The following is a 25282-nucleotide window of genomic DNA, read 5'->3' as shown; positions in this document are numbered from 1 at the left end:
GGAAGTAGTGCCTTCAAGTCCCTCTCATACCTGCACAGTGCACACTATACGTGTGAGGGTCAGCACCTTTAATTTCAAGTTCTTGAGTTGACAGGGTGTCTATGGACAGCTATCAGTTATGTGACACATTGAAGATGAATTGAAAGCAAGGGTAGCATCCTAGCTATAATCTGAAGTGGTTAAGATGCCTTGAGTGTCCTTTTAATTGTTTTCCTATTATAATCAGGGAATGTGTTAACTAATCTTGAATGCACAAGTGTTTAGCTCAATGAAATTTCTTAAACTGCTTGTCAGAGAGTTTAGATATACAAGTGATGCGAAGGCCTCAAAGTAGAGCAATCACCATGGACACCAATGAACTCAGTAATAACATTCCACAGCTTTCCACTTTAGAACGTTGTAGCACTTTTCTGTTTAGCAACATTTTGATAAATCTCCCCCTGTGTATTCCAGACATATAGCCCTCTTTTTTGAAACAATTATTTGTTAATAATCCCTATTCACAATTTAAAAAAATCAGGGTCACTTGTTAAAGTTATGTTAAAAATGACTATCGCTACCATGTCCATTGACTTATATTTTTTAAAAATGAAACAGTTTGACAACTTACCTGCAGTCTGCTAGTGCCAGCCACCTCCTTGTGTGGAGCCCAAAAGCTCCTGCAAAGAACTTGCATTAGTTCGCACTGAGGTAAGTCCTGCTGTGCAGGGCCACTACATTGACAGTAAGTGTCCATTGAGCACTCTCACCCAATGAGCTTAGCACTGCACCACAGTTTGACTACTTACCCTGGGAGACCCTAGGGCACTCTTGGCACCATAGCCACTTCAGTATGCTGTAGTGGTTATGGTACTTGGAGTGCTCCTTAAAGGCATATTTGTATTTGATGTATCAGATCAATGGTTGACCATGTTATCATTTTCAAATGTAAAAGAGTATTGAGTATTCAAAAGCACCCTACTGAGTGTCTCTTCACATTACATTACCTTCTCCCTATCTGTGCTAATTATTTCACCTCCGCACCTGAACAACATCAGATGTTTAAAGTTAATGCTAGGGGGACGGGATTTAAAATATTATACTAAATGTCAAACAATGGACACACAGTCTCTGGACAAGCTGATACATGCCAACCATTACACTGCCATCATTGTAGAGGATTTAACTCTTTAAAAAGGTCCCTATATAGCAGGTGGTTTTGCCCTTAGATATAGTTTCCCATGAGGTGTGTTTTAATAATCAAATTAAACAGGTGTATGTGCTCATGTAGTGCTAATTTAGAAATATCTGTTAATGCTACTTTATAAATGTAGGAAAAATCTGCTTAGAAGAGAATAAAGCGTAGCATCATAATGATTTGATTTATAAATAAATGTATTTTATAGAAAAAAAAAGCCAGACTAAAGGACTTGAATAATGGGACAAAGACGTGAGCGTTGGAATATAGGGGTGAAGGGGCTGCAATAAAGGAAATTAGTAATAATAATGTGCTCTAAAGGAAAGAGCTCTGATGAGGAGAAAGGCTGAAGTAAGCAGGATAAAGAGTTTACTTAATTTGTTAATTAAATTGCACTAAATGATTGTAATCAGTTGAGTGGCGGTGTGCATAATGTGTGGATTAGGTTTTATTGTACTGTGAGGGTATGGGGAAAGGTGAGAATTCTGTGCCTACAGGTGCCTGGGGAAAATATCAGGCCCCTGTTTGTGAAAGCATATTTAGTCTTGTGATATGACTGTAGAAACTAACTCTGAGTCATCTTGTTTATCAGTCACAGATCAGGATTATTTGAAAACTGACTCATACGTCTGGCTTCTTTTCTGTAAAAAATGGACACAGATAAATCAACAACACTAGTTATTTTTTCTGGAATACAAATGTTGTGACCTGGATTTAGTAGTTTGTACAAAGACGCAGTTTGTTGCCTGTTTGGTCAAAACAGGTAACAATGTGGTGTAACGCATTTAATATGAAATATATACAATAGAATTACAATATGATGAACAGTGATTGTAGCTACTTCTTAATGGAGGATATTAACAGGCAGATATGTTGGGAGGGGAAACATATCTATATTTATAAATATATATATATATATATGAGAAAACAAGGGGTTGGCTGCATTTTCGTTTTTACTATATTTATAAATATATATATAATTACAGATGGAATTAGTATTTTGTAATACATTTTTTATTGGACTAATGGAAATTTGGAATGACAAGCATTTCTAAGCAAAAACAACACATAGAATTCAAAGTTGAGTTGCGATGCTGGGGTTTAATTAAGCAACAGGAGTGCAGACCACAACACATCTTTAATTCTCTGTGTAGTTTTTAATATAGTTAAATGATCACACTTTCAAATTAATGTTCCAGAGCAGCACAAACAAATAACACATACACACAAAATACCAAACACTGTAGAAGTGCCAACAGTTAAAATACTTTGTATTTTAATTGTTATATCGTTAGAATAAATTTTATTTTTTACTTAAGTCCATCTCTGGTCCTCATCAACCTGCTCCGAGAAGGGAATGTGTCCCCTTTATTGACAGTCAAGTTGACAAACCAAGAGCCAGGTAGTTGGGCTCTGAATAAGGTGAGTGTTCATTTAAAGTCGTAAGATATCCATCTTTAACTCAGAAGTACTACACCATAGTATTGTCTACTGTACCACTCTTATATCTCCCTTTTCTGAGGAAAACTACCATCATTCCTAAAGGGGACGGTACCACCAGACGGTACTAAAGCGAATGTGATCTGAGCCTATCCTATCCCAGGCTCTGCATTATGTGAGTTGGCATTTTGCTCTATTATTTGATTTACACTATCACCCCCCCCCCCCATATGTTATTTTCCCCCTTTGTTATGTATATGCTGAAATTAAAGTGATATCATCATAAAGTCAGGACCAGACAACCCTTGTACAGGGTAGGTGTCCACAATATCACTATTTGCTCCACTCATACAGGTGAACTGCCTTGCGGCTTTTCTTCTTTTTCTTTGGTTTCTAAATTTTGAGGTGGGTGTGAGGGATCCCCACAAGAGTGTTGAAGCAGTCTCTCTATCCTTTATTGAATATATTCTAAACACCAAAGCGCCTTTAACACACAGCTCTCTCTGTATTTTCCAACAGTTAAAATGGCGGCCACAGCATATAACTCATTCACTCTCACACATTGGCAGTGCCAGCAGTTAAAATGGCGGCCAGAGGATGGATTTCCCACACACTCCCAATATGGTAATGCCAGCAGTTAAAATGGCGGCCAGAGGATGGATTTTCCCACACACCCCGAATATGGTAATGCCAGCAGTTAAAATGGCGGCCAGAGGATGGATTTCCCACACACTCCCAATATGGTAATGCCAGCAGTTAAAATGGCGGTCAGAGCTCGGCACTCCAGCCAGCCCGTCGCGTTCCATGACGTTAGTGGGCGTGTCTTAGCGCCAGTCTTCCTGTTCTGAGTTGCAGCAGTAGATCCGAGGGCGGAGTGGCGGCATTTGTGGCTTGCTGGGCTCCTGGACAGACATGGCGGAGCAGGGAGCCGGCGGGGACTGGCCCCAGAGAGCTGGAGCCACAGGGGGCCCCAGCCATGAAGAGTGCCAAGGCCGGACAGGTGAGAGCGGGGTCTGGGGGAGAGATGGGAAAACAGAGCCAGGGAACTACAACTCCCAGCATGCTCTGCCAGGACTATGATATGTAAAGATTCCCCTGGTCTTCATCGACCTCCTGGTGGATGGCGACTCCCATCACTCAGCTGAGCAGTATGACTGTTGTCTTGTAATACCTGGGGCTCCTGTGTCCATGTATTCCCCCCCCCCCCACTACCTGTTTGTTGTGTTGGAGTCCCCCCTCCCCCCCCCTCTCCATGTTTGTACACAGGAAGTCACTCTGTTTATCCTAACTAAGGAAGGTCCTTATTTGTTGTTGGCTGAACTACAACTCTCATGATGCTTTGCCAGTCAAAAGGCTAGCAAGACACCATGGGGTCTAGCTCAGACCCAAAACCTCTACCCACCCCCTCACCTCTCTTCTCCCCCCACCTCATCAGAAGACTATGGGGTAAATAGTGAGTTCTAAAAGTGGAATCTTTACCATGAAAACAAACTGGAATGCCTTCTGGTTTCTCGTTAGAACTTGCCCCATATCTACTATCATCCTGTTTGGATTATGTTCTGATGTACTACTGACTTTGAATTCCCAGCTACTCAATTGTGAGTGACTCAAAGTGATTTTTTTTCCCCCAAAGTCAGCTGTGTTTTCCGTTTGACTACTTTGGCCTAAATTTTAAAATTCCAAACAATTCACACTTTAAGTGAATTACTGGATATGATACGTTTTCCTGATGTATATCCTAAGTCTGCTATTTCAGATGTGCTCTATATAAAGAGATAGATATCTTTTTGTGATATGTTACCATTATTATGTTTTAATGTAGTGAAGCCCAAAAGGAAGATCCCCAGATGTAGAACTACAACTCCCACGATGCTCTGCATGCCTTTAGAATGACAAAGCATCATGGGAGCTGTAGTTTTTTAAAACATGTGGGGATCTACCTTTTGGGCTTTAATTAACACTGCATGGGAACTTCAAACACTGGAACTACCTATGGTTATGGTGTAAGGACCTCCTTTGTCACAGAGTTAAGTAATTTTAATAATAACTGCAACATTTCACTCTAACCTGAGTAACCAACATATAGCTTTATAAATGGGGAAAACATGCACGCAGAGTAGAGTCATTAATTATATTAAAAGCAAAAAATGTTTACTAAATTATAATGTGCAATTAAATGGCGCTATCTTATTCCGCTGCGCTTTACACTTGTAGAATGAGGATATTTGACAACAAATGAATTTACATACAAACATAACAGACGTGAGGTGAAGTTCCTGCCCAAACAATCTGACCATGTACACACTACTACTGAGATTACTCAGACTTTGCTGTTCCTTGTGGTAGCTGCAGATTTCTGGGAAATAAGGGAAGCCGAGAGCATGTTGTAGTATGTTGTCTTCATGCTTAAAGCATCTACATTTAATTTTTTTTTTTTTATATTGATCTTACTTTTATTAAACGCTGGTGGCATGCTTTCTTTATTTTACAATGTTACCATGTGCCTCACTGTCAAGGTCAGGAGGCTTTTTATTTTATGGCTTTTTTTTCTGAAGCTTAACTAAGGTCAAACCAGAATGACAGCTTCCTGTTCTTATTCTTTTATCTATTTATTTTTCTTTTTTTAAATCACTTTTTAAGAGTAGGTGAGATACCTTGTCTGGGTCCTGGCTAGCTGTATGTGTCATTCAAATTGCCTCTATAATGATTACTCATACAAGCATATGGTGTGTGCTTATGCAAAGTAACCTTGAGGGATGTCTTTCTTTTTCATGGTGTAAAATAATTACAAACTAGCTCATGTGAATGGAATCCACTGGAGATTTTCATTCATTCTGGCAAATTAGATTCTCTTTGCTGTTGTGAGGCACGTGTCTAAACAGTAGAATTGGAATTGGCAAGCATGTGTTCCTTAGATGTCTTGCGCAATAGCATGCTTGCAAATCCAATGATGAATGTTGTATTTTAAAGTTCTTCATCTTATTACCCTACCCCCTGCTGAAAAAAAAAAAAATAGTTAAAGTCAATACAGTGGTACCTCGCTTTACAAACCCCTCGATTTACAAATGAAAATCCATTGAAAATAATGCCTCGGTTTACAATTCCCCCTCACCCCTGCAATACGGAGAAAGTTTCCCCAGGATGCATTGCACCTGGGAGGTTTATAGCGCCGCCCACGTGCATGCTAGAGACTGTGGGTAGCACGTGGCGTCGAGTGTGGAGGTGTTGGAGCTGCTTTTTTTTTTTTTTTTTTACTGTTTGGGTGCATTTCTCTAGTGGTGGAAAAGTAGGGAGCTGAGCTTTGTCGTTTGCATGCCTTTTACTGTGTGTTCTGCATTGTGGGTTGGTTTACATGCCAGCTCATTTTGACTTTTTCCTGACCTCCAGAACGGATTAATTGGTTTTCAGAACACATTAAATTCGTAAACAGAGGTACCACTGTATTAAACTGATCTCTGATCCAAGTTCCTGCAGTTTGGCTGCTTCTTGCAGTGAGCTGTGCCATAGCCTTTCTTCTCTGTGTATTCAGACTTTTTTTTAAATTTATTTATTTTAAACTCTGCAATTATTTGCAGCTATACAATAATATTGTGTGACTATTCTGTGTATTCTGCCTCTAAGATAAGTAGGTTAAGAATATTAAGAAACAGAGTATGCTACGTAAAAAGGAACAGAAAAGAGAGGGCAAAAATGGTATATGTGCAAAATTCCGAACTCTCAGAAATTATTTATAAACATTGTGGCATAAGCTGCAACACTTTAATATATATTCACATTTTGTGAAGGGACAATATATGACCTGCATTTTTTTTTATTGTATAATAACCTAAGCAACTAGCAATATACTCAGTGTCCTTCAAAAAAGATATATAAATCCTCTGCAATGTCTCTAATATGAAAATAATATTATTATTTTTTTAAGTCATAAATGTATTCTTTGTTAATTGGAATGTAATAGATGATACGTTTAGTTCTAATAATGCAAGCGAAAAAACTACTTATTGGTCCTTCCTCCAAACTGTTTATTTTTTTTATTGCTCTTGGCAGCAGCGTGAAACTTACTAGAAGTTACAAACAAACAGTGTAACACTTAAACTATATCAGAAATTGTAGTCTTCCGTGTGGGACAATATTTATTTTGTATTATTTCCACCTGAATGCTTGTTACTTGTGTTACTCTTTATTGTAATGGCAGTCAATGGTACCTGTCTGGAGCGACCAATTCATGCATGATATATATATTTATTCTCTATATATCTATCTCATGAATGAATTGGTCGCTCCACACAGGTACCATTGACTGCCATTACAATAAAGAGTATATAAATTATATACAATAAAGAGTGTGTGTGTGTGTGTGTGTGTGTGTGTATATATATATATATTCCGTAACTGTGTTCTCATTGAATCTATAGATTCTTTATTTTTTAAAAAAAAAAATGTATTTATCTTATTGTGGCGGCAGCGCTTGCATGCGTTCAGACTTGAAATCCAGCTGTTATGATAAATGTAATAGGATATTTCAGATATGCATGTCTGATTATTTATCTTATCTTCATTGAATCAGTCGTGTCAGGGCAGCCAGTACTTGAGTAACTCTATTTACATGTTGCGGGGCATAGAACTGGATACTTGTCTATGTTTTTGTAATAGAAAAAAACCCTTCAAGAAGAAATACATAAAGATACCATAAAAGTACAACATGTGGCTGGCTGTATCCACACAGCAATGCTGTGCCCGCTTAGTTTTTGCCTTTCTCTTTACATTTTATGTAGCATCAACCTTTTACTCTTGTGCTTTGAGTTGCATTTTATTTATTTTCATGTTGTGCTGCTGCTGTCCTTATCAAACCATTTTGGAAGGCAAAAGACAAGGGGTGTTTTGATCAGACTGCTGGAGGGCTGCTAGTCTGTAAGAAGGACCGGTAAACAAACTTTGTTAATACAAGGTGCAGCTTTCCAGGATCTACTCCATTCCTTAAAATATGAAAGAAAGCCACAGTACCAGGTGAATCTGCAAGAAGATGTTTGTTTTAGCACCAGAAAGTGGACCTGACAATGTTTTAAACGAGTCAGGGTCTTTGTCTAAACCCTTACTGGGTTATACAGTTTCTGGGTCCACATCGTGGTTGAGTAAATTAATTTTTGTCATTTTACCTGGTGTTGCGACTTTTATTATTCATTGATTGAAGGCAGTGTTGACTAACCTTTTAGCACTTCTGTTGTTGTGGACTCCATTTGACACGTGACTAGCATGGCACAATGGATTAAATCCAAATAATTTGTAGTACCAAAGGTTAGCGAACTAAGCCTATATCGTACTCTACCTGTGAGGGTGTGCTTCCATTGTTAAAGGGCCTTTTTTTTTTTTTTTTTTTTTTTTTTTTTTTATTATAATAAAACAAAACCTTTTTCCATCCCTCGTATAGATGGCTGAGGCCAGGATAAGCACTTAAAGGTGTGTGTGGTTTTTTTTTGGGTTTGTTTTTTCTTGCCTGGCATTACCTGGTCTTTTGATAGAAGAACCGTAATGTAAACGGTCCTGTTTTTAACATTCTAACAAAACACATTCTGAAATGAAAGGAAGGCAGTGCAAACCAGTTTGTTTTAATCTTTTCAAATCTGTCTCATTTCTCTCATTCCTTTTCCATTTCTTCTTTGTGTGTATTTTAAGAGTGTTTTTGTTTTTCTCTCCACTACCTTCCCCCATCCCATAGGATGAGTAACTCTCTAATTGGTAATAATCTTATGTAATCTAAATATCGGATGTTTGCTGAAACTCTTGTGGTGTTGCATATTTAGCACAGCTTTTGGCATTATCTTCCATTTATTCATTTCAAACACATGGGTAGGGTTCATAGACATTCTTTTAGTACTTATTAACCAGTGTAGGCATTGTGATACTGCGATGTGCAATCTAGTCTAATTTAAAACCGCAGGACGTGTGTGACCTGTTGCCACACGGTATGCTTTAGGTCAGCCTGGGACAAGGTCAACTCCCAGCCCTTCCTCCTTTGCCTATTCTAGAGCCTGGTTTATTTTTGTAATCCAGACTTCCTTCACACTGTAGTGTCAGAGGAATGTTAAATATTGGAAATCCCACTCTGATTACAAACTGAACAGGGCAGATACATTCTTTCTCAATATTTAACACATTTTTGTCTATAATTATTTCTCTTCTGCTATACGGTAATGTGCTAGGTTTCCCTGTTACACAGGGTATCTCCCCACTTCTTAGCTTTGTATAAATAAATACTGCACGTAACAAAGCAATGTGCAAGTATTTATTTACATAGGTTTGGATTTAAAGTGAAACAATGACTAAGCGAAGTATAATTTGTCATGAGGTTAACACTAGCAATTTACTTTTTTTTTTTTTTTTCCTATTTTCGAGTTGGTAAAACTAATCAGATTTTTTTTTTCATTTTATGAAATTTAAAGTATTGGGTGTGTCAATCTAGTTTTGTCAGTTGCTAAGAAGCATGAAAACTTTTGTAACCGAACAAAAATCTGACAGATCTTGGAGTCCGCTATAGTGGAAAACACAAGACAGTTTGTAGTCAGGCGGGAATATTGTTTCCCTTTGCTGAGCAAGTCAAGGAAACTTTTCTCTGTTGAACGCATAGAAGCACCAGAGTATTACTCTACGCAAACTTGGTAAGCCTGGACCAGGACAGTTGGATTACAATTTGCCAAATCTAAAACTAGCGTCTCGATGATAGAAAAATAACCAGCACTGAATTGATTGAAGGAATAGAACTGCACATTATTCAAAAAGCCAGCAAATTTGTGGAACATTAGATATCAGAATTCTATATGGGTCACCAACTAAAATAAAACCATTTATTTTCAAAACAAAAATAATAAATGAACTAAAATTATCGTTCTTTCCCTGGTATCAGTTCAACCCACCATTTTCTAAGTTGTTCTGCTACCTAGAGGTCTTATAGTTTGTATGATGGAGGTACCCGTAAATCTAATCTATTGCCCTCCCCTGGGCATGTACGTAAAATCATGCACATGTCCATAGGATCTGGCAGCTTCCAACTGCAACATTTACTCACTTGATGGTACAAAAGTAAACACTGAGGATCAGGCACTCTCTTCACACATAAACCTTTTCAGCAAGCTAAAGTGCATTAGGGGTCTGGAGTGTGACTTTAACCCCTTAAGGAAAGGCATCACCAGGGACCTTCTCGCAACATAACTTCATTGCAATTAATTTATTATGGTGTTGGGCATGGTCCTTTTATTTATCTATCGATTAAAATACATGTCCTGGTCTGTGTCCTTCAGGGGTTAAGCCAAAGTTCTACCCAAGAACAAGCCTTTTCATCTAGACCGATTTTCCTTGAGTTTGAATACTGATCTATTGTGTGGAACTGTATCAAATGCCTTGGCAAAATCCAAATTGATCACATCAACTGCAACACCCTGATCTATACTTACCACTTTGTAGAATGCAACCAAGTTAGTTTGACCTATGCTTCATAAAACCATGCAAATTTTTGCTGATAACCATGTTTTTCTCAAGGAATTCTTGAAATATTATCCCTCCAAGTAGATCACAATCAAGATGATAACTCTGTTTAGGGCCACAGCTATTGAGCACCAATCACTGGTACATGTAGTGGAGAAGGGGGTATCATAGGAAAATGTGTCTTGGGGTTTTGGGAACATTCTTTGATGTATTTGTAATTCCTACGCAGATCTCACTTTTATTGTAAATTGATTAAAATTAAAGCTGCCAGTCTGTACTTTATCCCCATAGTTATAATGTATTTGTATATGCTTTTTTTGCGGTCCAAATATTTATGGCCCCACTGCACATAGGTACGTAAGGAAACCTCCACATATTTACAGAGCAACGTGGTGTTTTTTTTCAGGTAGTTGAACTCTGTGTGCGCTTGGTTTCTTGTTCCTGTAAACTCGGATTACTCATAACCAGGAAATTAAGATGATAAAGGGATAAGCATTGTAAATGTATACAGGTATACCGTGTGCTAGTCTGTAAAAACGCGATGACTAATGCTTATAGAAATTAGGGAGCCTATAGACCTTCTCTATGAAATTCGAAACAAAGACTTACTGGCTCATGAGGTCAGACAAGTCTAGTAGAAGATATTGTAGCATTTTTGTTTCTGGCTATGAAATGTTTGGTTTAATTTTTTTTTTTTTTTTTTATATTTGCAGTTGGAACTAAAGTGGTTTCAATACTCGATATTTATTGTAATAGAGTGTTAGAATCACAAGCGGAACACTCACCACTAATGAGTTCTGGCTTTTCTAATATCAGGAAGCAAGGATGTCTGGATTAATTGTTCTAATTTAAGCTAAAGTGAGCATTGACAAGAATTCAAAGTGAATTTCCAAATTGAGGCAAAAACAGCCAGTTTGGAAAACTTCTGCAAGTTCATTTTGTGTTCACTTTGGCTATTTTGCTCTTGAATCTGAAATTAATTTAGAATTTCCTGTAATTCTCACTTTAGTGGATAATCCTGTTCTGCTGTCCTAATACTAATTTAAAGAAAACCTCCTAATAGGTGTCAACTCTATCTGTACATTGTGTCGGTACTATCCCAAAGTTCTTCCATCTCCTGCAATGAGTTCAATACCTTGCCCCACTCCCACGTGATCTTTCTAGTTCCTAGCTGGTATGTGGTGATTACAGGGCAGAAAATCATTTTTGTTGTTTCTACGCTATTTGGGGCAGGGCTGCTGCTCTGATTTCCTCCCACCCCCTCATGGACCCCGTAGATAAAGTCTGAGTGCGGTAAAAAGGAACAAGGAAAGGGATTGTTTTAGCCTCCACTTTTCCATTTGGGAAATTTTGAGAGTTTAGTGAAGAATCCCATCATGTTCTATTATAAAAGGTGGCTCAAGTTGTCCTTTTATTGTCATGCTGTTTGCCATTGGCAGTTTTACACCATTTCAGTATACAGTGGGACCTCGGTTTACGAATTTAATGCGTTCTCCGGGATGTTTCGTATTGCGAAAAATTCGTAAACCGAAACACGGTTTCCCATTGGAATGCATTGAAAACCAATTAATTCGTTCCGGAGGTGAGAAAAAAGTCAAATAAAGTATTTCATCTGTTCAAAACTCTTTATAAAGTGCACTTTAACCCCTTAAGGACACATGACATGTGTGACATGTCAAGATCCCCTTTTATTCCAGAAGTTTGGTCCTTAAGGGGTTAAAGGCATAAATACTGTACAGGGACATGATTAATCAAACAATAACATTTAAAACATCCAACTTTATGTTTTAAAACATCACACATCAACACACAGTAAAAGGCATGCAAACAACTAAGCTCAGCTCCCTACCTTTCCACTTCTTGAGATGCACCAAAAAGGCTCCACAACTTGCTGCAAATGGCTCCAAAAGGCTCCACAACTTGCTGCAAATGGCTCCAAAAGGCTCCACAACTTGCTGCAAATGGCTCCAAAAGGCTCCACAACTTGCTGCAAATGGCTCCAAAAGGCTCCACAACTTGCTGCAAATGGCTCCAAAAGGCTCCACAACTTGCTGCAAATGGCTCCAAAAGGCTCCACAACTTGCTGCAAATGGCTCCAAAAGGCTCCACAACTTGCTGCAAATGGCTCCAAAAGGCTCCACAACTTGCTGCAAATGGCTCCAAAAGGCTCCACAACTTGCTGCAAGTGGCTCCAAAAGGCTCCACAACTTGCTGCAAGTGGCTCCAAAAGGCTCCACAACTTGCTGCAAGTGGCTCCAAAAGGCTCCACAACTTGCTGCAAGTGGCTCCAAAAGGCTCCACAACTTGCTGCAAGTGGCTCCAAAAGGCTCCACAACTTGCTGCAAGTGGCTCCAAAAGGCTCCACAACTTGCTGCAAGTGGCTCCAAAAGGCTCCACAACTTGCTGCAAGTGGCTCCAAAAGGCTCCACAACTTGCTGCAAGTGGCTCCAAAAGGCTCCACAACTTGCTGCAAGTGGCTCCAAAAGGCTCCACAACTTGCTGCAAGTGGCTCCAAAAGGCTCCACAACTTGCTGCAAGTGGCTCCAAAAGGCTCCACAACTTGCTGCAAGTGGCTCCAAAAGGCTCCACAACTTGCTGCAAGTGGCTCCAAAAGGCTCCACAACTTGCTGCAAGTGGCTCCAAAAGGCTCCACAACTTGCTGCAAGTGGCTCCAAAAGGCTCCACAACTTGCTGCAAGTGGCTCCAAAAGGCTCCACAACTTGCTGCAAGTGGCTCCAAAAGGCTCCACAACTTGCTGCAAGTGGCTCCAAAAGGCTCCACAACTTGCTGCAAGTGGCTTCAAAAGCCTCCACAACTTGCTGCAAGTGGCTTCAAAAGCCTCCACAACTTGCTGCAAGTGGCTTCAAAAGCCTCCACAACTTGCTGCAAGTGGCTTCAAAAGCCTCCACAACTTGCTGCAAGTGGCTTCAAAAGCCTCCACAACTTGCTGCAAGTGGCTTCAAAAGCCTCCACAACTTGCTGCAAGTGGCTTCAAAAGCCTCCACAACTTGCTGCAAGTGGCTTCAAAAGCCTCCACAACTTGCTGCAAGTGGCTTCAAAAGCCTCCACAACTTGCTGCAAGTGGCTTCAAAAGCCTCCACAACTTGCTGCAAGTGGCTTCAAAAGCTTCCACAACTTGCTGAACATGGCTCCACAAGGCTCCACAACTTGCTGCAAATGGCTCCAAAACCTCTCCAACACCTCCACACTACACACTCATGTCCTACCCACACTTCAGTATGCAGGGGGCGGAACTATAAACTGGGACACTTGTTTCGTATTGTGAAAAAAATACGTAAACCGAGGCATTTTTTTAAATGAATTTTTATACATAAACCGAATTTTTCGTTTACCGAGGCATTCGTTAACCGAGGTTCCACTGTATGTGTATCCTGTGGGTGAACTGGATACAAATATATTCACTAAGTGGTGAATCTACTTTTGGAAATTCAGCTGACTTTGGTTTCAAATTTTAACAAAAAGAAGAAAATTCACTGTATATGCTGACAACTGAATCAGAACCACATTTTCAAATGTATCTTACTGTTGCAGTGAAATTCCTTTTGGTGCTGTACTCCTGCGAGAGTAGAACATTAATGTCTAAGGATGATCCCACAAGACTGCTGTTTGATCCATAGGAAGAGACATTTTTCACTTGGCCGTCACTAGTGTTGGCTGAATGCTTGACGTAACGTAGTTCTTCTGCCTTTTGTCATACACCGGAACAATACATAAGACAAATGGTACATATTTTGTCTTAAGATATCTTTTGTTGACTGAGATCAAATTTCAGTGAACAGTGAAATTCCAGCACAGTCTTTGCGCATTTCATGAAGACAAGGGTATGACGGAGCAGCTTCAAGCATTGTATGACTATGCAGTTGCATTAAGGTGACTCAGAATTGGGGAGGCTTTGAGTTTTATCAGGGGAGTTGATGTTTTGCGAATAGTCAAATCGTATTCTGTCAATTCAGTGGATTTCAAACCGTGCGGATGGCAGTTTGCTTCATGTTTTGCACATAATCTGTACAGTGTAGTAATGTATCGGTTATATATTCGAAGTGATTGTAAGACCGTGAATTTGACAGGCTTCTTGGTGTGCGCCTCACTTGTGGAGTTGGATGACTGCTTGTTGCCGGTCGTATCCGTTGATGATGCCTGCCATTTATACCATTCTGAGAAGATCTAGCACACGTGGCACTGATTGTGTACCAACATAGAGCAAAATAAACTTTAATCTATATCATTTCTAAATGAATTGCTATCATTTTATTTCTTATTAGAATTTAGTGTTTTCGGCAGTACCGTATACAGTTATGTCAAAGTGGAACTGCATTGTCTTAAGCTTTTGTCCATTGCGTCTTATGTTTTTGTTCATCGTTTTGTTTAGAGATTGTTTTTATAAGAAGTACAAGACGTCGTGATCAGTCATCCTCTGCAGCTCTCCTTCGAGTTCCAATGCTATCACAAAATAGAGACCTACCTATCTCTTTGAGATTAAGGAGATTACGTGCCTGTTCACTTGCCATCATACCTTGATGGCCCGTGGGCTACAGTGACAGTCGGTGTGAAGTAATGTAATTTGCAATCTGTAATATTGAAACAGAGAAAAAAAAACGGGTCTCAATTTAAACAGTTGCCTTGTAAACACTGTGGAATATGAAGAAATGGAAATGTTCTACATGTGGTGTTTTTTCCTGCACGAGGTTGTTTATTCTCCCCTGCATTCCTTTGTGTTTTACAACGATCCACACTTTGTTCGAAGATGTTTTGCAGCTAGATGAAAATGCCTATGTAGAGTCATTCTGAGGTGACTTGTTTTACTTTAGCAAAATGTAGAAAATCTGCAGCAGTGGAATTTTTTTATTTTTATTTTTTTTTACACTGGTTATTTATGAACCACTGGTCGGACACTTCAGAAGGCCAGCCCCACTGACAAGCCTCTTCAAGCCAAATTGCTTTATTATCTTGGGATTGGTTCATTTAGATTCCAGCCTACACTTTACCCCTAAAGCTATGTTTAAATAGCATGCATTTGGGAAAGGCTCATTTATATTCCACAAGCAAAGCCGTTTTACGGTTTTATTTATTTTTTAACACTAGGATAACTGCGTTCAGATGGACATTTACTTGATATCTTCCTCTTAACGCATGGGTTAGGAATGGCTATAGTCCTACTGTTGCTTTTGATTTGATTTGAGCACATTGAGTAAATCGAAATGTTTTTGACCACAGCTAAGAAAAGCACAACTCTAAACAGGCACGGTATGATTTGTGTCCTGTTAAAATTCTGGAAAAGTTTCCCATAATACAAAATGGGATCAGCACACATTTGCATTGATTTATAAATCAATGAAGGCCAAAAAACAAAACAAAAGCAAAACACTTCTTAAGTGAAATCGTATAGGGGTTCTAGTACACAACATGGCCATGAGGCCAACCTTGGTGGTGGACCAATAAGCTAGTTTTACCTGAATAATGTAACTCTTGTTCTGAGCAATCATGTTTCCGAATACAAAATATTTATTACCCGAACCTTACAAAAAGCAGTAAATGTAGTGCAGTTTTGACTAAATACTGAGCCGTTGAAGCAAATACAATACCACAATTTTTTTTTGGCTGTCAAATTACAGATGTCAGATATTTTTTTTTTTTTTTTAATTTTTATTGAAACATTTTCCTTTTTCACAATAAAAGACAATTATGTTGGGTCTAAGAGATTCAATTCATGTACAGTGTTACAAACAAATAAATATTTGAATAAATTATTACACATTATTTGACATTGTACAAAAAGATAGTGTCACAATGATCCCATAGAAACCAGCATAAATAACAAAAATAAAACCAAAAAAACAAAAACAAAAAAAAAACATCACCAACAGATGTCAGATATTTAATTGTATTTGTTTCTTTTCCACCAGGAATAACAGATGAACAGATCCTACAGACCGGAAATAGGCTTCTTGAAGGGTGAGTGCGTTCATCTCCTGGAACCTGCCTAGGGGCATTTAATTTTTATTTTGCCATACGAATTTAAATAATTCTAACTTCATCAGTTAAAAAAAAAAAAAGGGGGTATGATAGTACAACACCAGTCCAATAGTCCCACACATGTGAAGCACCAATTATTTTTTTCAAATGTATTTTTTTTCAATTTTTTTTTTTTTTTTTTTATTGAAATAAAGGTAAAATACGTTTGGCATGGCACATACCGTGTTTTCCCAAAAATAAGCCCAAGCTTATATCTCTTCCCCTCCCACCCACATGAGTTACACGTTTTGTACTGTTCTAGCAAATCTGATTTGTTGCTGCAATAACTGTATTTTATAATTTTTCCGTATGCGTTATTAGTCTTTAAAACCTAATCCTGACTTTATTCTTACTCTGATATAGTTTATATATTCTGCATTTCTAATTGCTAATAAAGCCCTTTCAGCAGACTGTAATGTAATCCTCTGGGCATTGCAGGTTCATTGCTGACCGAGTGCAGCGGGCTCCTAACAGACCTCCCGTTAATGTGCCAGAGCTGGGCATGGCACAGCTGATGGATCCTGCAACCAAGGAGCTGAGTGAGTGCCTGCGGAAGATAGGGGACGAGCTGGATGGAAACATGGAACTGCAGAGGTAAGCATGCACCCATTCTGTTCTTCTGTCTGTTAAATAATTGTAGGCATATTTCTAGATAAAGTTATCAGTGTTTGGGTTCTACATGCAGTGTCGTTCTTTAAGGGACATCTGGGTACTACTCAATTCTACTCCTATCAGCTGCACACTGACAATAGCTTCTCAGTTCGTGTATCCTGCTAGTTTGGGGCTTGTTATGTAGAACTGATAAGATCCTTTTCCTCCTTTGTGCCACTATTAATAGGGCACTTCAGACAGCAAAACAATGTATTGAAAATAAAGTCCTTTTCTGTCAGTTACTACTGTTGTATTTATGATGTGTAATAACATTGGCGCGCTCTCTGTGTAAAGCACTGCTTATGGTATAAGCACAGAGAAGGTCTATGGAGCGTTAAGAGCATTGTGATTGGCTGAGTCACTTCTTTGTTTGGAGAGATCTCCTTGGTAAAGCTGTAAAATATAGGAAATTGGTTCAATGTGAGCATCATTACATTTTAGGGAGGTCAACTAATGCTGGCCGAAGTAATGTTTCACAGAAGAGACTAGAATGCAGATTTTTGTGATGCATGTTTGAGTTGGTTACTCTAACTTAATGAACGTTGTGATGGCTTTCTTGTGCATGTATATTTACTGCTTTTAATTTAAACTACAGTAGTAAGGTTTACTAATTGGATATAGATGGTTCTCACTCAGCAGTAACCCGTTCTTTTTTCCCCAGAAAAGTTTTATACCGACAATAGGGGCAACATTGATACTGGCTGTCAAGCTTCCTCCCTATCTCCTTTTGAGCAGTTGTTCAAGCTAAAGTGAGCCTGGATGCTATAGTAATTGTATGCGATTTTTGCATGCCGTTACAGTTTTTGCCACTTGGGGGTGCAAGTGCACACAGTCTCATCTGACTGTTTGCCAGTCTGACAGGCTCAGTGCACTGGACATAACTTGCTGAGCTTGAAGATCATGGGCTCCTAGTGATTGAGCAACATTCTACGTTTTTCTGTTTATTATTTTGGTGTCTGCAAGGCTTCTCGATGAGGAGCTTGTGATTGGACACTGTCCAGCACTGACTGAGACATTTGGTTCTGGGCAGAATGGGGATGGCTGGCAGTAGCTGGAGACATGAGATTTGCAGCTACTGTAGACTAGGTTTTCATTAAACCAAAAGAAAATATGCAAGAATAATTGCAGGTTTTTGTTTAGGGTTTATTCACTAAATGGCTATATATATGGCCTAAACTTCTCTTTTGCCCAATTATGTCTTTCAGAATGATTGAACAGGTGCAAAGCAATTCTCCCAAGGAAGTGTTTTTTAAAGTGGCTATGGAAATGTTCGCTGATGGGAATTTTAACTGGGGAAGAGTTGTTGCACTCTTCTATTTTGCCTCCAAACTTGTTCTCAAGGTGAGTGACCTTTTCTAATTTTTTCTTTTTTTTTTTTTTGACACCCACTCTGCTTTACCACCATTTTCTGGGCTTTGTAGACACTGTTTATTAATGTGCTTACGCTAAACATTTAATTCATGGAAAGAAATCCAAGAGTAGGAGAATAACTTCAATTCAGCTGAACACAACATCTGGAGTTCTGACCGTTAAAACTTATTTTAATTTTTTTTTTTTTTTTTATTGAAAGAAGGCATATAGAATAGATACAGTGGGACTCACAAGTCCCCATTTGAGGGGTAAGACATGCTGATCTCCGAGCATTCAAATATTTCACCCATTGTCAATCAGAATAACAAACCGTTAAATGATTCAACAAGTGGTTTCTGAGCTTGGTGGTATTTGTATCAAGCTGGAGTCATCACGAGTCAATGTATTGTTTTTGGGTCTGGGCCCAAAGGGGGTGGGGTAGAGTAGTGGCTGGTATGAAGATCAGGGGAGAAGGGGTAAAAAAAAGGAAGAATTATACAGAACAACCATCTACACTTTATAGCAATATCCCATCCCCACTCCATCGGGAAATATGTCTGGAGTGATATAAGTATAGACTGCCACTGTGTCCCTGGATTTCCCCTGCAACCTCGTGTCTCCACTTTCCTGTAATGGTTAGCATAGCTCCATCATTGGTCACTAGCCTTGCACCTGTGGCGCGCAATGCCAGTGTAGCAATGTCTGAATTCGGCAGAGCTACCTATTCAACCCTGGACCTGCCTCCTCCCCTGTCAAACCTGGACACCCCATACTTTAAGAGGGTTGGGGAGTTATTTGCCGTGGAAGGTTTCCAGTTATCCAAATGTCTAGGGCCCGGGGCACTCAGCTGTGTTTTGCTTCTCATGCGTAATAGCCATGGATTGGCTGAGATTACCAATTTTGTTGATCTCAGTCAAGGGGACAGAGCCAGCCGCAACATACCTGCTCAGTGCTGGAATAAAAGTATGTTGCCTTTTTAAAGCGTGCCAATGGGACTGATAGCCTAAACTGTATATTTAACATTCTAATAGTAACAAGAATACACGTTTGTATATCTGTCAACTACAGATACAAATTATTCAACATGCAGTAAATGGTTATGGATATATAAAAGGCAGTTACTATATACACAATGCAACATAATTGCCACATAGCAAGAAAGGGCTGTGTAGTAAACAGGGAAAAATAGTGATATGTCCCTTGAAATATAGTAATCTTTGCCCTTTGGTAACAGAGCCCAAGAAAAGTTGCCAAATTTAAGTTTACTTAAGAATCTTTGTTTCAGCGTGCTTTTTAAATTCAGCTCCGATTTAGATGATGATCCTGGGTGGATCTTACTCTTTTGAATGCCATCAATGGTGGCTGTCAGGGTGCCATTGTAAAATGTGCCACATTCTACCAAGTTTGTTTTTATTTTATTTTTTTAACTGGTTTTTAATTGAGGGGACGAGTAGCTGATCACACCTGTCAATATCCTGAAAAGCACAATTCCTTATGTAACAATGATTTAAGATAAGCCCTCTGCAAAGGCTAGTTGCACATTTCATGAAGTCTATGAGTGCAAATATTATCCGTCACAATAAGCTTAACCCTAAAAAACTGAAAGGGCGAACCGTAGTTGGGTTGAATGTGCTCTCTCAAAACGTAAAAGCGTATTCAAGTCAGTTTGTTTAACCATTTGCCACGGCCAAGGCAGAGGACCCTTTTTGTATAGAGTGGTATCAATAAAGTTGATACTGGATTGGTCAAGGACCATAGTGAATTGGATATTCTCAGAGAATGTGTTAAGTTCCGGTTGGAACCTTATGTAGGGACTTGGATGTGCCACCCCAGACTGCCATGTCTGCCATTGTTCTGTGTAGTGATAACAATAGTGATCATTGCTATGAAATAAAGGGTGTGGATAGAAAAATCTTTCTTCAAAATAATGGCATAAGTGGGTGCCATGTTCAAGCACATTTCAGTGCCCCTGGTTTGGAAATAAAACCTTCCAGCATAAGAGAAGTAATTAATCTCTAAAACAGTACGTACTCAACCAGAAGTTAATTCTTGTCCAGGGTGAGGGTATCAAAGGCATTCGACAGCCTGTATACCTTCTGTGTTTAAAATTAAGGTATACAGGCTACAGATGTCAAAACGGACAAGAATGTCATTGTCACAAATATCCATATCTGCAACCTTGATTAAAAAAATAAATAAAATACTGATGTCTTTTAAATAAGACTTACATGCAGAGGCTACTTTTGTCCAGGAAAATTGACAGGGAAGAAAGAATTGAATCTACCCCTGTATTGACTAGTCTGCGGGTGGGTCGGTGAGTGATTTATGTATTTTGGGCAACATATACATGGTGGGTATGATGGGATTTTTGTTAACCAAAAAATATGCAAGATTAAAGTCTATCAGACCGTTCTCACAGGCCTTTGACACTATATTGGCAGTATGTTACTGGTGGGGTCATGGGACACCATAGAGTATGTTACTGCATCAAGTTGTCTGGATATTTCATATGTCTTTTTAATATTCAATAGCCCCACTCTTATCTGCTGGTTTAATAGGAATTAAAAATTATAGCTTGCCAAATGTTTCTCCGCATTAAAGGGACATCCATTGCCTGCTATTTCCCCATTGGAAAGCATTGCAGCAATGCTTTACTTTAGGGAGGGCCTAATGCACCTTAGCGCCTCCTGTCATGTGATGTCGACGAGGTGACGCACTGACCCCCTTCGGCACCGGAATTGAGTGTATACAGAAAGGGTTTATTAATGTTTGGGCTATCCCTGGTGTAAACGGTTTTCCCTTCCACTTAGTCTGCTTTTAAAGGTACTGTGACTGATATTTGCACCCAGAGACTTCATGAAACGTGTAACAAAGTTTTGCAGAGGGGTTATCCTAAATCATTGTTACTTAAGGAATTATGTACTTTGCAGAAAATTGAAAGGTGTGATCTGCCTCCCATCCTTCTCAAAGACCAGTAAAAAATCACTCTACTAGTAGAATGCCTTTTGTGAGTAATTTTGGGACACAATCGAATGCGATAGGTACCACTTTAAGAAAATACTGGCACAGTTTACAATACACACACATTGACTTCAGACAGCCACCGCTGATGTCATACAAAAGAGGTAAATCCACCCAGGATCATGTAGTCTGAGCTAAATTAAAAACTGACCCTACACTGAACTTGGAGACCAATACACTATCAGGCACACAAACATTTTATCATACACTCACAATTTTGCTTTTTATTTTAAAGTCCACCCTGTCTCCCTACCTTTGGGAGAGCTAGAGTGGTCCTTTCCCTGGGGTCCAGTATGGCTGCGGAAATCTTGCTCTGCTCCATTGCGTGCCCTCCTGTGGAAAAGTATATGGTGTCCGTCCGTCTCCGGCATCACTAAACTGCGTGGGTGCAGAGCAAGAAGAGCTTGAAATTTATAGCTCCCTCGCCGCACTATTCCATTCTCCCTCAACTCGCCACCTTGGCGGTGCAGGAGGCTAATTCCACAGCTGCTGAATGGGCTGACAGGCACACATTTGTTACGCCCTTGTTTAAGAGTTTGACAAAGTACTGCTTGATCTGTATTTCAATAACCTCTTCATGTGGTTTACTAATTTTTTTTTTTTTTTTTTATCTAATCTTATCCTTTCTGTAGGCACTGTTTACACATGTTCCAAATATGATTAAAACCATCATCAACTGGACAATGGAATACCTCAGAGAGCATGTTGTCCAGTGGATACGGGATCAAGGAGGCTGGGTGAGTTGGTTATTTGCCATTGCTTCATCTTAAAAAATTAAGTTGGGAGACCTTGCTCCAATCTGTTTTGTTCACTTTTTTTTTTTTTGTCCTACTTTTTAAAATTTTCTTGTAGGCTCACATGCAGCTAATTTCTTAATGAATAAACCCCCAGCTATCCGTGCAGTGCCCAGAGCCACTGCTATGCACACCGTTTTGGGATATGCATCTCTCTCCTAGGTTTTCCATGTGAGTTTGCATAGTGTAACGGCACCCCCAGGCATAAAAGGGGTTAACAGCCGTTTAGGAGATATTCCCTTCCAGATATACAGGCAGCTACTGAAGACACCAATCACCCGAACAGGAAACCATATGAATGCCATAAACAGCCGACCCGGAACCATACGAAAGCTCCGTGTTGAGGGTCTAGCAGTGATCTGACAGAGCTGTGGGCTTATTGTTCTTATATACACATTCGTAAACATTAGTACCACCCACAGGGTTTTGTAAAACAACCAATACACACGTACAATACACTGAGACACTCCCACACAAAATCCTCCCCTCTACCTGTGATACAATTACCTTACACAATGGGTTAATGTAATTATCACAGGCAGAGAAATACAGTTTTTCCACATTATTCAGAACCTTAAAAGTATACGTCACATTTACATAAACTTATTTTCAGAATCCGCATACTCCAAATACAAACCTAGGTCAAAATCATCCAAATTGGTCCAGCGGTTCAAAAGATAGATCGAAGTCCTTTGTGACCAAATGAAGCATGTCTTTTCTGCCAAAAACCAGTTCCATAGAGTCCTCTATCCTGGAGATAATTGGAAAGTAATCCAATTATCTCCAAAGACAGAGGCAAAACTCCATTGAACACATGGTAGCAAAAGACAATAAAATACAGAAAAATATATAACTGTGCAGCTATTGCATAAAACAGGTACCTTCAACATATCCCTAGATAGCTCAGATCTGAGCGGCAGTGAGCGCACATTATTACTGAGTGGCGCTCAGATAACATACACACAGTTCAATTGCCATGGAGCCAAAGTCTTTCACATAGTCTTTCATTATACGAATGGGCTCCATGGCATAGCTATCTGGGGTATCACTGTTCAAATAGGGCAAGTACCAAATGGCCCAGCTTTCGTGTCTTTGCAGGGGAAAATTCAGTGTTTCAACATGGGGCCATAGTCTAAAGGCAGCAGGCGGGCAACCAGGCTCATCCAATGCTCAGTGGCGAGATTGGTCTCGTCACACATAGGTTGTTGGGCTGCTTGATGTGACCCTTTTGTGATGGGAAAAATGTCATTAAAGAGAGATCACAATAAATGGGCATGTTCCAAAGCGGTTGCATATATAATTAAAATCCTCAATTTTTATTTAAGTGGGGAAAAACATTTCCGCAGCTTGAATTTTTACTGTTTCTGTTTTAAAGTGCCTTCATTTACAGGCAGTTAGTTATAAAGCTTGTGTTAGAGAATTTTGGTTTGGGAGTTTAACAAACTTGGTAATGTGAATAAACTCTACAAACTCAAGGGGGTAGTTCACCAACGCGTGTCCTTCTTTTTTGGGGGGTTTGTTTGTTTATTTTTAATTTTTTTTTTTTCTTTCAATTTTGATTCTTTGTAATTTTTAACCCTTTTTTTTTTTCCCCCTTCCTCTCTTTAGGAAGGACTAATTTCTTATGTTAGCACGCCTACTTGGCAAACTATCAGTGTCTTCCTCGCTGGTGCAATAACTGCCGCCCTTACCATCTGGAAATTGCATTAAGTCTTCTTTCAGTCATACTTGGAGCTGGTCATTTTAAGTAACTTTTTGAACCGGAAGCACAAAGATTATTGGAATTCACTTGAGCACTCAAGCGAATATTGAAGACCTAGCGCTTCCATCAGGGACTTAATAACTTCTTGTGAGCCTGGACATGGTGATCACGTACCTACAATGTCATCCAATCTGTCATTTTTTGGGGAGATCACGTGTTTATTCCTTTTTATTTGTATTTTTCTCAATCTTCTTTGATTAAATACTTGAATTAATGTTCTTTGCCCCTTCCCCAAAGAAAGGAGAGAAAGAGGAAAAAGGAAATAAAATAAAATAATGTATTTTATATGAACTTTGAAAATGTGTGGACATACCTAAAGAATGTGCATTTTGACCTTGAATAGAGTACATCCGTTAGGGGGTAGTTGATCTAGAAGTAACGATTTGTGTCTCTGCTATTAAGATGTTAGAACTAAATTCACATTGCATAGATTGTTGCACCTTAAGAGAACAGAATGTTCCGTTATTTTATTAAAGGGGAAAGCATATTGTTCCCATCTCAGGGTTATCCTGTTATTTTTATTTTTATTTTTTTTAATCTGTGTTTGACTACATGAACTTTCCATCCTGTTTTTAATTTTATTTTTTTCCCCTCAAATCTGGGATCTATTATTGGCCGTTATGGGCTCATGTGACAACGTCAAGTCTGATTTTTAAATCATAGAATTTGCAGTAGTTTAATTTTAAGGTGCCAGTCTTTGATTTTTATCAGGCTGCTTTCATAGGAAGACTTCTGCAAAAAATGTAGCTTACATGTCTCATAATGCCCAGGTAATGCCATGATTTTATAGCCCTCTGTCTTTTTTTTTTATTAAAAAAAAAAAAAGTATTCTCTGGGCCACTGACTGTGAATTGTATATCTTACACATGTAGTAATTGACATCCTCAAATAGACTGGTCACACATGATCACTCTTGATTCAAACTGGGTAAAACATAACTCACACCTGCAGCTCATGAAACACCTTTATGCCTTTTAACTCCGTGCTTACTTTGTTTATAGTTTTTGTCTGTTGGCAACAGAAAACATTCACATAGTGTTTGGTAGGGTAAAAAAAGCTAAGAATTCTAATTCTAACATTTAAAGTGGAACTGTTATATTTGTATATTAACTTATTTTTTTAATGTTTTTTCTGTATTTCTGATCTAAATTCTTGACCCACCATTCTAGTTTATGAAAGTCCTAGTAACTTTGGAAATGAGCTTACACTCAAAATTCAGGTGAATTGTGGGATATTTGCTTTCCGTTGCCTATATGCTCCCTTTTTCAGAAGCTGTTTGTGATGTGATATTTGTGGTGCCACTAGAAGTGTACTTTATGTGCTGGTTTCTAAATCGCTCATTTGCTGAAATGTAACCGTTTTTCACTGGTTGTCATCTTGGTTGTCGGTGCTGAGAAATATTATTGTAGATCTGATTTATCTTTTCTGTTCTCTAATATCCCAGGTAAACTTTTCTGATCAGAGAATTCGAATCATACTTTCAAAAAGATAACTGTGCAATCCAATTTTCTTTGAGCAAATGTTTATAGTGCACTTTGAAAAATGTTTGTTTTTATTTATTACTAAATCAAGTGC

General features: G+C 38.9%; 1 protein-coding gene across 2 annotated transcripts; it reads left to right on the top strand.

Annotated features, from left to right (window-relative positions):
• The first annotated feature begins 3446 nt into the window (after positions 1 to 3446).
• BAX (BCL2 associated X, apoptosis regulator) lies at positions 3447 to 23992 on the top strand. 2 transcript variants are annotated; one of them, XM_063437050.1, is made up of 6 exons: positions 3447 to 3617; positions 16021 to 16069; positions 16568 to 16723; positions 17986 to 18121; positions 21784 to 21888; positions 23554 to 23992. In XM_063437050.1, the coding sequence occupies exons 1-6, from the start codon at positions 3530 to 3532 to the stop codon at positions 23653 to 23655; spliced, it is 636 nt and encodes a 211-aa protein (XP_063293120.1). In that variant the 5' UTR covers positions 3447 to 3529; the 3' UTR covers positions 23656 to 23992. The 2 variants fall into 2 exon arrangements, with proteins under 2 accessions (XP_063293120.1, XP_063293121.1); XM_063437051.1 differs by lacking the exon at positions 3447 to 3617 and adding an exon at positions 9255 to 9273.
• The last annotated feature ends 1290 nt before the right edge of the window (positions 23993 to 25282 follow it).

The sequence above is a fragment of the Pelobates fuscus genome, chromosome 11 (assembly GCF_036172605.1).
Source record: "Pelobates fuscus isolate aPelFus1 chromosome 11, aPelFus1.pri, whole genome shotgun sequence".
Taxonomy (NCBI): Eukaryota; Metazoa; Chordata; class Amphibia; order Anura; family Pelobatidae; genus Pelobates; species Pelobates fuscus.
Note: the sequence above shows the minus strand (reverse complement) of the source record. Positions and strands in the feature narration are given on the sequence as shown.